We start from the raw sequence: 15,178 nt of genomic DNA, 5'->3' as shown, positions 1-15,178 counted from the left end.
TAATAAAAAAAGAGAGATTTATAAGGCTTCGTAGTTTGCTGAGGACCTCCAGAGAGTTCACAGTTTTGTTACAAATAAAATCAATGTTTTGTTTCCAATTTCATTTCTTATCAACTAAATGCCTAAGAAACAAGTGTTCTACTGACACTCTATCAGAATCTCTAACATACCTCCTTTCCTGCAAATATTATGAAATTTGACTTTTAAAGGGACTGTTTGTAAGAATCAGAATTTGGTTGTAACAGCAACACCTGTGGCCGTTAAGTCAACGAAAATCAGGGTCCTGTTGCTGGCGCTCGCCCGTGTGCACGCGTTAACTGAATGTGAGGAAACCTCTGTTGGTCTGGAGGAGCTGCAGCAGTTATTTCTGCACAAACGTCCACTGTACATTCACTAGATATTCTCAGAGCTACTAACTCTTCTGCAGTGTGGAGTGTGCGCGCATGCACGTGAGAGTGGAGCGAGCTGTGAGTGAAGGCAGGCAGGCAGAGGAGCAGAGGAGCAGAGTCCAGCAGAGACTCCGGTCCTGGAGACCAAAGCTACGGTCTCCCCCGCGTCCTCCGACGGCGGCCAACACTGTTTAACAGACGGGCTTCACTAGATACAACTAAGAGGTTTTGGTGTTTCACTGTAGTTTGTGTTGGAGTCTGAGTCTAAACAGCGGAGACACACGAGAGCGTGCATGGGACACCGACCCGGATTGATTTATACGTGTAAGAAGTTACAAACAGTCCCTTTTAAATATTTAATGAGAGCTTATGAATTTTAACCATCCTGCAACTCTCACTAGTGACATTTCTCCAGCCTGGATAGGGCTGCTGGAAGAGTTTTGCTGGGTGAAATCTGAGTAAAAGTTCTGCAATGACACTAATACATGGCGACAGGATGCTGTAGTGAGTTTTACTTTTTTTCCAAGGTCAGCTGAGTTATCACCATTTACCTCTAGTACAAGCAGACAAGCTAGCAATGCTAATGAAAAGTAGCCCTGACATGGGCTTTCACTGTAAATTGGACTCTGTTTTACTGTCCTGAACATAATTCAGGGACTCATACTGCAAGTCTCCTTAAGAGTAGCAGTCCAAGCTAGTTCTCTCTGTTCTCATCCAGTACAGCTCTTCTCTTTGCCTCGTGGCTGACTGAATGAATGAACACTCAAAAAAAGTCCTCAGCTCGTGAATAAGGCTTTCAGTGTCAATGAAAGAACCAGCGATAGCCTTCCTCCTGCTCCAGTCACATTTAATCTGGACAGATGAGCCGCTCACTGCTTGAACGAGGAATTAATTTCTTTCTTTCTTCTATTGTATTTGTCTTAAAACTAGAACAAAGGGGAACTCCATAAGCTATAGGTTGAGAGTTGGAATGAATGTGAGTTGAAATAAAGCAACTCATCATGACAGTGTGAATATTCCTGTGCACTTTTCTCAACATGGTTCAAAGTTCTCAGCAGTGTTGTTAATAACTAATTATTTAGTCTTCCTGAACATAAAACAAAGAGGCAGCGAGCATGTGTTTAAATGAATCATCCAGTCTCTTTGTGCATCTTTGTGTACACGCAGATGATCAAAGAGGAAACTCCAGGGAGTATCAGCGCCTTCCCGTGTCGACGGGGCTCACCTGAGGTTACGCTGCTCTGAACTGGGTCAAATATCAAACCAGCATCAGCCTGATTTATGTTGTAAGCTTGTCTGGCTTTCTTAACCCAGCTTAGAGTGGAGCGTACATGGAATGTGCTTAGACTGAGTGGTGGGGGTGCAGTCTGAAACATAAAACCAAATGTTGGTGCCTAGCTGGAGCTAAAGCACCTCTTGTCATGTGAGCACTCACCAGAAACAGTGAATGACTGACGTCGGGTCCCAAGTCACAGTTACTGAAGCACTGTTGACACAAGGTTGAATGATTCTTGGCGTGTATGAGGGAAAAAAATGCATGACTCAGTGTCCCAAAAGGCAATTTAGAACTGATTAGAGTTTAGTTATACAAACATTTCTCAAATGCAGAGCTACTCTGGGGGCAAATCTGCCAATTTGTTGTGTTGAAGCCCGATAGGCAGGGTCACAGAACCGGAGCTTTTCAAGTTAAGAAACATTTGACTCAAACACAGTGGAAAAGGAAAGAGATAAACTCAATCCATGCTTGTAACTGGCAATCTATTTATGCTAAATGAGCAACGAGATATCCGATCCGTCCGTCCTAGTTCCAACTACGGTGACCAGACATCCAGGTTTGTCCGGGATTGTCCCGGTTTCAAGTCGGGTGTCCCGAGTCCAACCAAATATGTAAAACACGGCAATGTCCCGGTTTTCAACAGTCACTACCAAATTGTCCCGGTTTTCAACACAATTAAAATATGAATAATAATAGTATCATCCTTGTTTTCAGCGCTTACAAAGACATTTACCTTGTTCTGTCACACTCATTAAAAACAAACAATGCACCACCACTGATTGGTCTGTATGTGTCAATCAAGGAATGTGTCATCAAGGCTGTTGCTATGACGTTTTAGGCTCTTTCTGACCGAACCTGTCATTACGCTAACAGTCAGCTGTCATGCTGGAGAGAAAGTTGGTCTTTTCTAAAGAGCTCCAGTAGGATTACTCCTTCCTTCGTAAAGTACCTGGCAATGAAAATGCTGTGTTGTGCAAACACTACAAGAGGACGTTTTCAGTAGCACAGATCATAAAGATAAAAATAATGATCATATTAAGTCGGCCAGATAGCAATATACAATAACTGGCAGAGAATGTGTCACAGTTGGCCATTTAACTGACAGACTGCACTTGTGCACTGACAAATACCTTGTGTTTAAACCAATGTCATCTTTTTGTTTTTACTGGTGTTATTATAAAGTTTTCAAATAAATTATGTTTTGGTGGATTTTGGGAGAAAAAACATAATTTTCCGTCTGCTGAGGCGCTGTCCGAAAGGTGAAAGGTGTTCCCGGTAGGTGTGCTAAGCACAGAAATAATTGCCTTCCACGTGATGAAAACGCCTCTATCGTGCGTGCATAAACACATATATGTGCGTGTGCATGTACATTTGAGGGTCCTGGTTTGGCAACACATTCTTACTCTCAACTTGTCAAATACTTCGTCAGTGCCCCTCACCTTCGGAGACCGACGCATGATTCCCCTCTTGCGTTACTTTTGGACGGACCAGGGACAGAGTGTCAATATACGCTTGTTACATGCACAGTGTCCTTTCAGAGTAACTTCAGTTTTCACAGGAAGTTAGGTTTAGGCAACACAACCACTTATTTAGGGTCAGGAAACGGTCGTGGTTGATGTTAACTTCACTGACTAGTGACTCAAGGGGACTAAAGACTGACGTGAAAATAAGTCACCATTATTTTAGTTTCACACTGAACACGAACAGCGGTCTCCTGGTTGAAAGTCTTGGGTTTTTGGATCGATCCACCACCACTCCAGCCCACCCTGAATGGATTCTCACGCCATTAATTCTACGTCATGTACGCCGACCGTCTAACACTGCGGGTGGGTTTACATTGGAGTTAGTTGAAAGCCCGGTTCGTCACATACAGTTGCTAAAGGGTGCCTCCGTGCGTCAGTCTCCGATGCCGAGGGGCGCTTGTATGTGATGAGTTGGGAGTGAGAACGGGTTGGGTTCGGGTGTTTGATAATATGGTCACCCTAAAATACCTTTTCATATGAGCCAGATAGGTCTAAGACTTCCAAGAACACAACTGTGAATGAAAGAAAAATGTATGCTCCTACATAACAACATATCAACATATTAGGCTTCTAGCATTAGTATTTACATGTAGAGGGAGATGCACAGTGACTTGTATAAATGGAATGAAAGGGACTTTATTGAGTCTAACAAGAGCAAAAATAGTTCTGCACCTTGTGTGACTTCAAAGTGAACTCCCCCTCCCGCCTTAATCACAACTGCTTTTGATAATGAATATATTCAGATGCTGACAATGCTTCAGCTGAGTGTGTTATGTCAAAATGGTACCGTAGTTATACAGTTGTGTAGAAATCACATAAGCACATTATACTGTCAAAATGATCCACTTAAAACAAATTGGCCCATTTATTAAATATCACATCTGTCAAGCTAAACTGCTTCGTTAGCTTGATCTACTCAATACTAATGTCTGTCAGCAAAACATCCACACACAGATTAGCCAGTTGGAGAGTTGGCACCCATTAATTAGTCTGTAACAATAGGCAAGCAAGCACCATTTAAAACAAGGTGAGCAAATACAGCACAGCAACAACATGATTAACTGGATCGGGACTTTTCAAATTGAAACTCTGGTTTTGGTCAAAAGAACAAATGTAAGAAAATGATTGCAGTTGCTAATACACCTTTTCCTCAGTTGTACACTGGACTACTGCAGAATCACACGGTGTGCACGAGAAAATGTCAAATTACTAACACATTTCCTCCACTCAGTAATGAGAAGCAGTTGTGATGCCGATGAGCTCAGCAGCAGTGACAGAACTAGAGCAATTCTGACAAAAATTAATGTTCCTCTTCTTCATTACTGCTTCGTGATGAGGCCACAGCAGCATGTTTTTCTGAAAATTTAGAAAATAACTATCCTACAAGGGCCTTCAGTCTGAATGAAAGTACAGATTCTTCACAACACTATGAGGTACCGCCCTCTGTTACAGATAGTGACTGTTATACATCAATATTACTCACAGGCCTGGAGCATTTGTCACATCCAGCTGAAGTGGACATTTCTGTGAAGAAAAAAAGAGGAACCTTGCCTCAAGTCTGCACCAGCTCTTTTTGCTATGATGAGAACCTAATGTGGTGTAAAGAAGTGAAGCAATAACCTCTGCTACCTAAATGTCCCATGCTGGTGTTGAAGCTGCTCTATTTTACTGTAATATCATAACGTATCATCATACAGTGTTTCATATGATATCTTACGAAAAAGTTATTCCTCCTTTTTCATTTCTTTTCCTACAAATGTCCAGCAACACGTATCAATTTCTGCTTGTTACATGCTGGACATTACATACAGTATTTTCAAAATAAACCTCCGTCTTCACAGGAAACAGCTTCCTTAGGTTTAGGAAAAGATCAACTTGGTTAGGACTAGGCAACAAAAGTACTCAGTTAGGTTAAGGCAAGAAAACGACTTATAAAGATTTAGGAAAAGATCATGGTTTGGCTTAAAATAACTCAGAAAGTGGCGTTACTTAAGTACATAAGTTACGTGATAAATAAATCAACGTTGAATTCTGGTTTCACACAGGACACAAACACCGGTGTCCTGGACAAATGTCCTCCCGGTGTTCGCCGTTCTTTAAACTTTGAGGTTCACGATTACGGGATTACGGGATTTTACAAATTGATTTTTTGTGGGATATACATGAATTACAGTGCATTACTATAGCTACGTAAGTTATATGAGAACAGCCTGAATATTAACAATGGATCAAATGACTATAGACTTTAGACAATAGACTTTTTCGACAATAATGCACTGATATAACATCATGAACATAACATAAATATACTAACATTATACCCAAACTCTTCTTCCCTACCCTGGAGCGGTAGGGAAGAAGAGTTTATCGCTCTAGTCAAAGAGCGATTAGCAGTTCTAAACAACACTGCAAGCAGCACTTCTGAGTGCCAAGCAATCGGCTCGCCCCGAAAGGGTACACCCATAACAACGTTGCAAGCAGCAATACCGGGAGCCAATCCACCCGTTCTCAACGGGCGCCGTACTAGTATTTGTAATGTGTAATCCTAATTCAAAATGAAGAAATCCCAACTCAGAAAGGTCAGTAGAGGTCAAGAGGTAGTTATTCAGTCATTTCACTCATTATTTCTTACAGTATGCATTTCATCCTCTAAATCACAGACAGTCCTAGCTGTAGTCCAAATGAAATTAACAGGGTTGATGATGCAACGTTAAGTAATCCATTTGTACCTGTGGCTCTCGTCCCAGGCTGGCTCCTCCCCCTACGGCAGCCACAGGAACTCCCGTCTGGGCGGAGACAAACTCCAGCATGGGGGCCAGAGGGGCGCGGTTCGGCGGCGGCGGTCTCTCCTCCTCAAACACCAAACCCTGGAAGTAAAACAAAGGTTGACACACATCAGACAAAAGGCATTACATCAGCCTCATTGAGACGCAGTTTCATAAGCTTCTCATCACATTTTGATCCATCAAAGCTTCCGCTGCTTTTATTCATACTGTATGCACCAAGCCTTGAGAATAAATTAAAGGGTGAGCAAAATATAATAGTACAATATGCATGTACACAAGCTGTCCACAGCGTTCAAGATAACAGCTTATACTCCTACTCCTCCAAACTAAGACTTTACTTTCTTACCCTGCTCACATATATCTGGACTGCTGAAGAAATGGATTCTTTCTTTTACAGGTTTAATGAAGTAATGAAACAACTGTTGGAGGCTTTTAAAAATGGGACTTGTGTGCTGCTGTGATTGGCAATCAATGTTCACAGAGATAAAATCGGAGTTAAGTCCCTGCAGTGGACTGGCATCCTGTCAGGACAAGAGTGTGTGTTGTACCTGCACAACTTAAGCTGCATCACAACACAAAAACAACAGATAAGCTGCTGGCTTACCTCAGCTCCTACAGGGCTTACTAACAGGTGTGGCTGCTGCATACATGCTCAACTACTGCCGCAAGCCATGTTTTGTATGAGCTTTCTGTTAATCAGGGTTTTCTTTTGATTACCTTTCAAGAAAGAACTGTAAGAAAGTGGTAATGGATTCAGGAGAAACACATGAAGTTCTGGAAATTGCCATTACTTTCCGTAATGATATGAGGAGCAATGGTAATTTGAGGCTGGCTTGATGACTTTACGCTTGTTTTCTTGTAGCGATTCAGGGGAGCAAATTGAAGCTAAGTGTAGCTGACAGCTCAATCCTCACTGGGAAGCATTTGATAAGCAAATAGGCTACAGACAGGACCTGGAAATAAGATAGCAAGTGTTACTTTAAAGAGTTAATATCATACTTGATCAAAGACGTTTATAGCAAACACCTTTCCACAGTTCTGACATGAAATCAAATCGACGGATAGACACAGATTAGATGACAAGATGCATGCATATTTTCATAGAAAAATGAATGAATGAATATATAAATGAGTAAATGAATGAAGAGTAGGGTGTAAGAAAATATAAAAAATGTTGAGTATTGCGATATTACGTTTTGTGATACTCTATTGATTCTCAAAAACACCGTATCGATTTTGAATTAATAGTTTACATGCAAAGATGAACTCAGTCATAACTTTATTTCATTTGCAAAGATATGCGCTATCCCAGTGTATGTGTCCTCTCAAAGTAGTGCTATGATGTAGGACCTCATGGGTACTCTGATAAATGCAGATCCCACTGTTCAGATTGCATAAAAAAGTTCATTTTTTTACTCAGATTGTATGCATATGCAGTGTGTTTTTATACTATGACAGTTTTCCTAAAATTAGATTTGAAAGAAAATTGCCATAGATCATTTTGCTAACAGTATTGCAATATATTGCAATATATTGCATAGTAACCCTGTATCATGACACGTTTTGTATCGCCAGATTCTTGCCAATAGACAGCCCTGATGAAGAGTATGGCATGTAGTATGTTTTATTACCTCTGTCGGTATGATCACAAGCAGCAGCAGTGCAGACTCCCATCCACAAGTGTTATGCTATGAATGAATGAGTGAAAAGATGAACAAACTGCACAATGAAAATGAACAGGACTGGATGAAGGGACAGTTTGCAGTTCCTTTAAAATACAGCAGAATAAACCAATAACCAATAAACTATGGCAACAACGTGTTAATGGTCTGACAGAGTGCTTTTCTCAGCTAGAAAACTGGGGCTCTGATCTTTAAGCGGTCAGTATGCTTAAAACAAAAGTGCCTGATGGAGTTTCAAATGAGGTCTGAAACCCCGTCCCCACACCTTTTATGATGTTGTAACTGTTGGGGGTGGGGGAGGGTTGAGTCTGACAAGGCTGCATTCACACTAGACCCGGTGGTGCAGCGAAAACGCCAGTCCTCCCATTCAATTTGATAGTGGGCAGTGTTCACGCTGCGGTGGCCAATCCCGTAACCGGCGATCCAGAGCTGTACAACCCAGCTATGAGGGATGAAAAGACCTTAATTGTTGTGCAGTTAATGGGCCATTAAAGGGACACTCCCACACTGCTGCACAACCCTGCAGCGAATCGCCACTATGCCTGATCTGGAGTGAATGCAGCCTAACTCGATGACAAACACAATCAGTCAATCACACCCACTTCATGCAGTGACGGGCAACACATGCAGAGGTGACGTCTTCTGACAAAACATTACACAAACGTATTCCTTTTAAGCATGAGCATTTAAGCATTTAGATGAAAAAACAGCAAGTATTGGATTAAAGCTTACATTATAGTTGGGATCATGAAAACTAAGATGGCACATTAAGGCTTCCAACCTTGGAACCTTGAATTAGTATTACTAAAGTTATCCCGCCAAGATGTGGTTAGATTTAGATTTTTTAAATTCTGACTTGATACGATACCCAGCATAAATATCTCGATACAGATACTGAATAAATACCACGGAAAAAATCTAAAAACATCAGGAAAAGTAATGGAATAACAGATGACAGAACATGGAACTTCAAATTATTTTTTTTATAAATTAAGATTTTAAAAAATAAAATGTATTTAAAATGTTTTTTCTTTTCGTAAAACAGTGCTCCCGCTGGCGCACCACAGTAACTGTAGATTGCGTTGTGTTGTGTCGGAGTGGTATGAAGAGAGAAAACAGTCACTCTCAGCGGACTGCTTTTCCTCTACATCCATTTCATGTTACAGAGACACACGGTACAATAATACTTCAACACGTTACAGAGACACACGGTGAAATAATAATAATACTTTAACTCGTTACAGAGACACACGGTAAAATAATACTTTAACATGTTACAGCGACACACGGTAAAATAATACTTCAACACGTTACAGAGACACGCGGTAAAATAATACTTTAACATGTTACAGAGACACATGATAAAATAACATTTTAACACGTTACAGAGCCACATGGTAAAATAATACTTTAACACGTGCTCTTTGGTGGATTGTATGTTTGCCAAACTACAGGAGGTACTAGGACAGATCGAGAAAAGATGGTAATGTTATCAGTAATTTGATCGGTAATTTGAGCCGCGCTATTATTTCCTTGTTTTTTTTAAGGGAGTTCTGCTGATAGAGACACCAGCTCAGAGCGGGACTGTGCAGCCGGCGAGAGATTAATGACCTACTTTCATTTTCTTTTCAACTTCACATGTTGACTCTATCCGACTGGTTCTCACTGCAGTTTTTTTTTGAAGGCTTGCTCCACCAGCCGCAATGGCTAATGGCGTCCTCTAAAGCAGATCGTTGCACACACACAAACGGCTCCGCTGTTGCACATTGACGCAACTTACAGCTCGTATTAAAACGCTGTCATTCTTTAAGTATCGGTACTAATAAAACGGGGTATTGTACCGTTTTTAACGGCAGGGTATCGCAATACCTTTCTAGTATCGGTATACCGTGCAACACTAGTTGTGGTAAGAATGTTATTTTGTACATTGTTTTTTCTAAAATGTTCTGAAAATGTCTGGGATCATGGGAACTTTTTTTGTTGCTATTAATTTTTTCTTTTTTGTTTTCAGGCAAATGTTGGGGATTTTATGTTGTAGAAGCATTTTTTAAAATGCTCTTTGATCATTCTCACGTAATCGCTCTATTACAAACTGTGAATAAATGTACCAGTAAGGTCCTGGGAGAGTTATGTGTCAGGTGGGTATTATATTAGGTCTACCTGCAGTGGTGTGGTGGCCAGCAGCTCACACAGCTGCAGCAGCAGGCTGCCCGGGCTGCTCTCGTTCACAGCCAGGTAGATGACGTTGGCCTGACCCGACGGCGTCATCACCGTCTCCCCCACGAGCGCCGCCAGCGACAGGGATGATGAGATGGAGGAGGAGAATGAGGTCATCGCAACTACTCCTTCCATTGAAACTGTATCGGTTACTCCTCTTCCTCCTCCTCCTCCTGGACCGTTTCCCAGACCAGGCCCCTGCCCCGGCCCCGGCCCCGGCCCCGGCCCCGGCTCGCCGACCCCCGCGCCTCCCGTCCTCCTCGCCGTCTCCGGGAGCAGGGAGGAGCCCGAGTGGACCACAGCGATGTTGACCCCACCCGAGTCCCTCTCTCTCTCCCGGGTCAGCAGCAGTAGGGGGGGCGAGGGGCGCACGGGCCCCGTGCAGGCCAGGACAGCCAACAGCAGTGAGAGGGCGGGCCTTGGGGCCACCATGGGGTAAGGGGAGGGCCAGTGGCAGCTGTCGGATGGGGTTTTGCAGGTGAGACCAGGTGGGATTTTTTTGGGTAGTGGGGGACGTCTTTGGGGCGGGAGGGAGGGAGGAGAGGAGGGGAGGTGAGGGGGAGGGTCGGTGGCTCACAGTGCTTCACCTGATGAGGAGAGGAGACCCTGAAGAGAAGAGAGAGAGAAGAGGAGAGGATGATTAAAAACTGTCATCATTCTGCTGTCAGACTTCTCCTGTAACCATAAAACCCGTTCAGACATTCACACCTTTTCCTCTGTTCTAGAACTGTTACCTCCAGTTCTCCAGTAAACTATGGACATAAATGACAAACACCACACCTACTCATCCTTGTATTTATTGCTCCTGACTCACACTTCCTGTTAGTCTGTAAACTTCATACTGTTTGCATTCCTATTATTAAATCCTGCTGACATTTAGAATTAAAGAGGACAACAACAAAAGTGAACAGATAAGGATTTCCCAGAGTGCAGTGCAACAACTCCAGAGTGATTACTGTTGATCAACCAAGACGTCTTAATCAAAGTATTAGTACCTAAAATATATTGGTGATATTGTCAATACGAGAGGATATCGGCTTTAATTCCTGCAATCTTACCTGGGTAACACAGTTAGACTTTAGCAAACACACCTGTTAGTCTGTGAGCCAATAGGAAGAGGCTGGAAGTGAAGTGCGTCAGCTTCTGTTAAGACACGATTTGAATATTTTTGCACCCAGGACTTTAAATACAGTGTAATTGAATATAATAAGCTGTGATTTTGGATATTCCACCCTAACACAAAATATTAAGAGTTATGTTACCAGAGTATAAAAGCTTTAAGCTTTAATGTCGCACTTGGTTTCCAAACATTACTACTAGCCTACTATTGAGAGAAAGGGATTTTTAGAAAGATTTCAGCAGTAATAACATACTGTTGTGTGCCTGGTGTGTAAGAAATTCACGGCTGAATTACCCAAATAAATACACGTTAATCTGGTTGAACTGTTAAACCAACCTTGTCTCCTACAAAATGATGTTCCCATACGCCTAAACTGCATTCTCAACGTTTCGAGGGAAACATTTTTTCTCCCGGATTACGGTGGCAGATTTTGACACAAGGTTCATCCATCTGCAATCGCTTATCCCGTTAGGGGTCGCGGGGGGGGGGGCTGGAGCCGATCCCAGCCGACATTGGGCGAAGGCAGGGTACACCCTGGACAGGTCGCCAGTCCATCGCAGGGCTGACACATAGAGACAGACAACCATTCACGCTCACACCTACGGGCAATTTAGAGTCCACAATTAACCTAACCTGCATGTCTTTGGACTGTGGGAGGAAACCGGAGTACCCGGAGAAAACCCACGCTAACACGGGGAGAACATGCAAACTCCACACAGAAGGGTCCCAAGCCGGATTCGAACCTGCAACCCTCTAGCTGTGAGGCGCCAGTGCTAACCACTGCACCACCGTGCAGCCCTTTGACACAAGGTTAACGATGTTAATTAAAACAAAACAAAAACACTACAAAACTACTTGGTTATGTTTAGGTAACAAAACTACCAGTTTAGTAAAATACATCATCAAATGACTGCTTTTACATTATTGACCCACAGACATAAATGAAAATAAGTGAGCGTAGACTTTTAGTTATACACGGGACACTAACAGCGGTCTCCTGGGTGAAAGTCATGGGTTTGTTTGACCCATCCACCACCCTAACCCCCTCCCTATGCAGACTTCCGCGGACTATCATTACGAACCTATTTGTGATATGTCAAAAACAAATATAACCCTTAATCCGTAATATTTAGGGGACATGGCTGGTTGGACAAGCTAATATTATTTTAATACAAAACTATGTGTTGCAAAATTGCAAAAAGTGAGAGAAGAAAGTGTTTGCACATTTGGTGCCATTGTTTAAAGCATGGTTGCAAAAGTTAAAGTTTTGATGCTTTTGTCTAAGCATTCACTTTTAGTGTGTAAGCAATCTGCAAAAACTGGTTGTTTGCAATTATTTGCATTCTGCTATTAATGCCATTAATATTATTTTATACACTGATATAAATTTATTGATTTAGATTAATTGTTGATTTGAATTTAAATTGAAAAAAAAAACAATTGTAAGTACATTTTTTTTGCAAAAAAAAAAGAGAAAAAAAACTGTCACAGATTCTAATACGTCATCTGGATTTAAACAGAAAATAAAAACCTCTTGTGTTCTAAATGTGAGTGAGCGATTTGAATTAATGTTTCATCTCAAACAAGCCATAAAAATATACTCTAATATATACTATGTACACTAATACAGGACTGTGTGTAGTATGGAATTCAGACACAGCACAGTGTTTCTGGCTGAAAAAGTCCGCAGAGACGGAAAAAGCACAGTATGCAGGCAGGTCATTTCCTCTGAGACAGGAAGTCCAGAATAGTGGTTTTCATCTCTAACAAATTTAGTTTTTTCCACAATCCAGCACCGACTGAGGTCTAAGTTGCAGCAATGACAGTGTGTGGATGGACCCAGAGGAACAGGCAAGAGCACGACCACAGAGGATAAATGGTGAGTACAAGCAGAATAAGGAAGCAGGGAAAGACCTGCAGGTGACAAAAGGGATGGATGAAGCGAGGGATCAAGGGAGGGAGAGAGGATTAGATAGAGGAGTGTAGATTCGGCTGCAGAGGGAGGACGGATGCAGTGTGTGTTTGTATGGGAGCGCAAAAGGGCACAAATGAGACCTGCAGTTTGAGAGTGAGAGGGAAAGAGAGGAGTGTTTGTGGGCAACAGAGACAAAAAGAACAAGCAGAGCATCTGAACAATGACACTCTGCATGCTACAGTCTATAATGATTCCTGGCAATGGAAAGCAATCTGTGCATAATTTGACATAATGGCCAAGTCCAAATATTCTGACTGAGTTTAAGATGCACAGGAAATAAAATTACAATAAAGAAATTTCGGCAACACATTATCTCCACAGCTGCCCTTAAGCTCTGTATTGTTTCACAGGAGTCCTGTTGACTTCTGATTCATATCTTCATGTTTCCTACTACCACTTGCTTCTAATGCTGATGAAACCACACATGCTTTAAAGTCATTGTACTTTGTAGCATAAGCTAAATATGTAGAATGTAAATGTTACAAGCTTTGTCTTATTTTGATTATTAGAATAAATTAGAGAAATGATCATGCAACTTGAGTAAATTGGTATGTGTTACTTTTTAGTAACAATTAAAATGTATGTGATGCTTTCTGGATCTGGTTTATAGTAACTTCTCATATCATGGAGGCTGGGCAAATATGCATACATGCAATAATGAAGAAGCCAACATCATCATCATCACCATTATCATGTTACAGTGATGTCAGAGTGTACTGACCACACCCTGACTGCACTTCGACATCACTTGAGCACAGTGGACACTTCCAGCTGGTGTTAAGTTACTCAGGGTGCTTTCACACCGCACTTGTTTGGTTGGTTTAAAACAAATTCAGGTCCGTTTGCCCGGTTAGTACGGTTCATTTGGGCTGGTGTGAAAGCTGTCAATCAAACCCTGATGTGGACCAAAGAAACGAACAGAGACCAGCTGAAAAGGTGGTCTCGGTCCACTTCCAAGCAGACTCTGGTGCGGTTCGTTTCTGGTGTGAAAGCAAACAAACCAACCACAGGATTTTATAATTTTTTATCATTTTAGCATGATTGCAAAGGCTAAACTACTAATAAATCCATCTACTGATCGTGAAATCTGTTCAGGAAGCCATCTTATAATTGATCTGTATAAGGCCATGTATATGGTAACCATGGCAGCACGTATGCACTTCAGTGCAGGTATTCCCCTGATTAATATGTCAAAAGCTGTTCAAACTGCTGTGATTGTAATGACTGTGTCCTTTGTCAATTTATTAAGTCCATTAAAAGTGTATGACAGCGATCACACAGTAATAAACCCAAAATCATTACTGTATAACACGCCTCCTTTTCCTCCTGCCTCTACCTCTTAGTCATTATTCTTCAAATGTGGTTGATTTGCAGTCTAATAATACTAATAATGCTTAAAATCACTTATTTCTCTGTGACCTCTTTCGCTAAATAATATAAATATACACATCAGAAGCATTAAAGTGCTGCATGAACTTCTGTCAGAAGAGTTTGATTTCCCCATTTGGGTCCTGATGATGCAGTTACCTGTCATTCAGTAGAACTTCATGTTTACTCCTCTTGGTTCATTTAAAAGCCAGTTTGAACAGGAACCAGAGCAGAACTTAAACCAACAATATATCATTTTTCCCCCTTGGTCCGGACCAAATGAACCCAACTGCAGGTGTGAAAGCACCCTAAATTGGCAACCTGAGCAGGATCATATCCCTGTTTTAAGCAGCTCCAGTAGCCTAAAGGGTTACACACATTCACACATGCGGGAGCTGCCCAGCACTCACTCAAGCACCTATTGACTACTAGAAGTTCATGGTTAAGCATCTTGCTTCAGGGCACTTTAACCAAAGTTGTTGAGGGGAATGGAGAGTTGTTTTTTGTGCACATGATGTTCAGCTCTACTGAGGATGCCTGTGTATACGCTGAAGAGGATATACAGTAGGTACCGACCTGCAGCAGGTCTTCCAACATTGTTTTGTTGATGTGTCTCTGAGCAAGTCATCATCCTGATGATAAAGGACAAATACAGACCAGAGGCTTGATCTTTACTGACAGCCAACACAGATGATCTGGGTTTAGATACATTTATTTGGATAATTATGTTTATAAATATCCAACAATGTACAGTATAATCAAGTTGAAGTTATTTCAGTTATTTTAAACACATAAATTACCTGTTCGATCCAATCCATTCAGCGTCATCTAAAACTTCTAAA

The 15,178-nt window shown here is 41.7% G+C and overlaps 1 protein-coding gene across 2 annotated transcripts in view; it reads right to left on the bottom strand.

Moving 5' to 3' along the window:
- The window catches only part of grin2da (glutamate receptor, ionotropic, N-methyl D-aspartate 2D, a), a 317,340-nt gene that overhangs the window by 173,109 nt on the left and 129,053 nt on the right, over positions 1-15,178 (bottom strand). The window contains exons 2-4 of one of the 2 annotated variants that reach the window (XM_074612865.1): positions 9,817-10,479; positions 7,606-7,662; positions 5,918-6,055 (exon numbers count right to left, since the gene is read on the bottom strand). In XM_074612865.1, coding sequence (XP_074468966.1) covers positions 5,918-6,055; positions 7,606-7,662; positions 9,817-10,305 — 684 coding nt within the window. In that variant the 5' untranslated portion in view covers positions 10,306-10,479. The remainder of the gene's footprint in view (positions 1-5,917; positions 6,056-7,605; positions 7,663-9,816; positions 10,480-15,178) is intronic. The other variant, XM_074612866.1, reaches the window with a different exon arrangement.

The sequence above is a fragment of the Sebastes fasciatus genome, chromosome 17 (assembly GCF_043250625.1).
Source record: "Sebastes fasciatus isolate fSebFas1 chromosome 17, fSebFas1.pri, whole genome shotgun sequence".
Taxonomy (NCBI): Eukaryota; Metazoa; Chordata; class Actinopteri; order Perciformes; family Sebastidae; genus Sebastes; species Sebastes fasciatus.
This window is presented reverse-complemented; position numbering and strand designations above follow the sequence as displayed.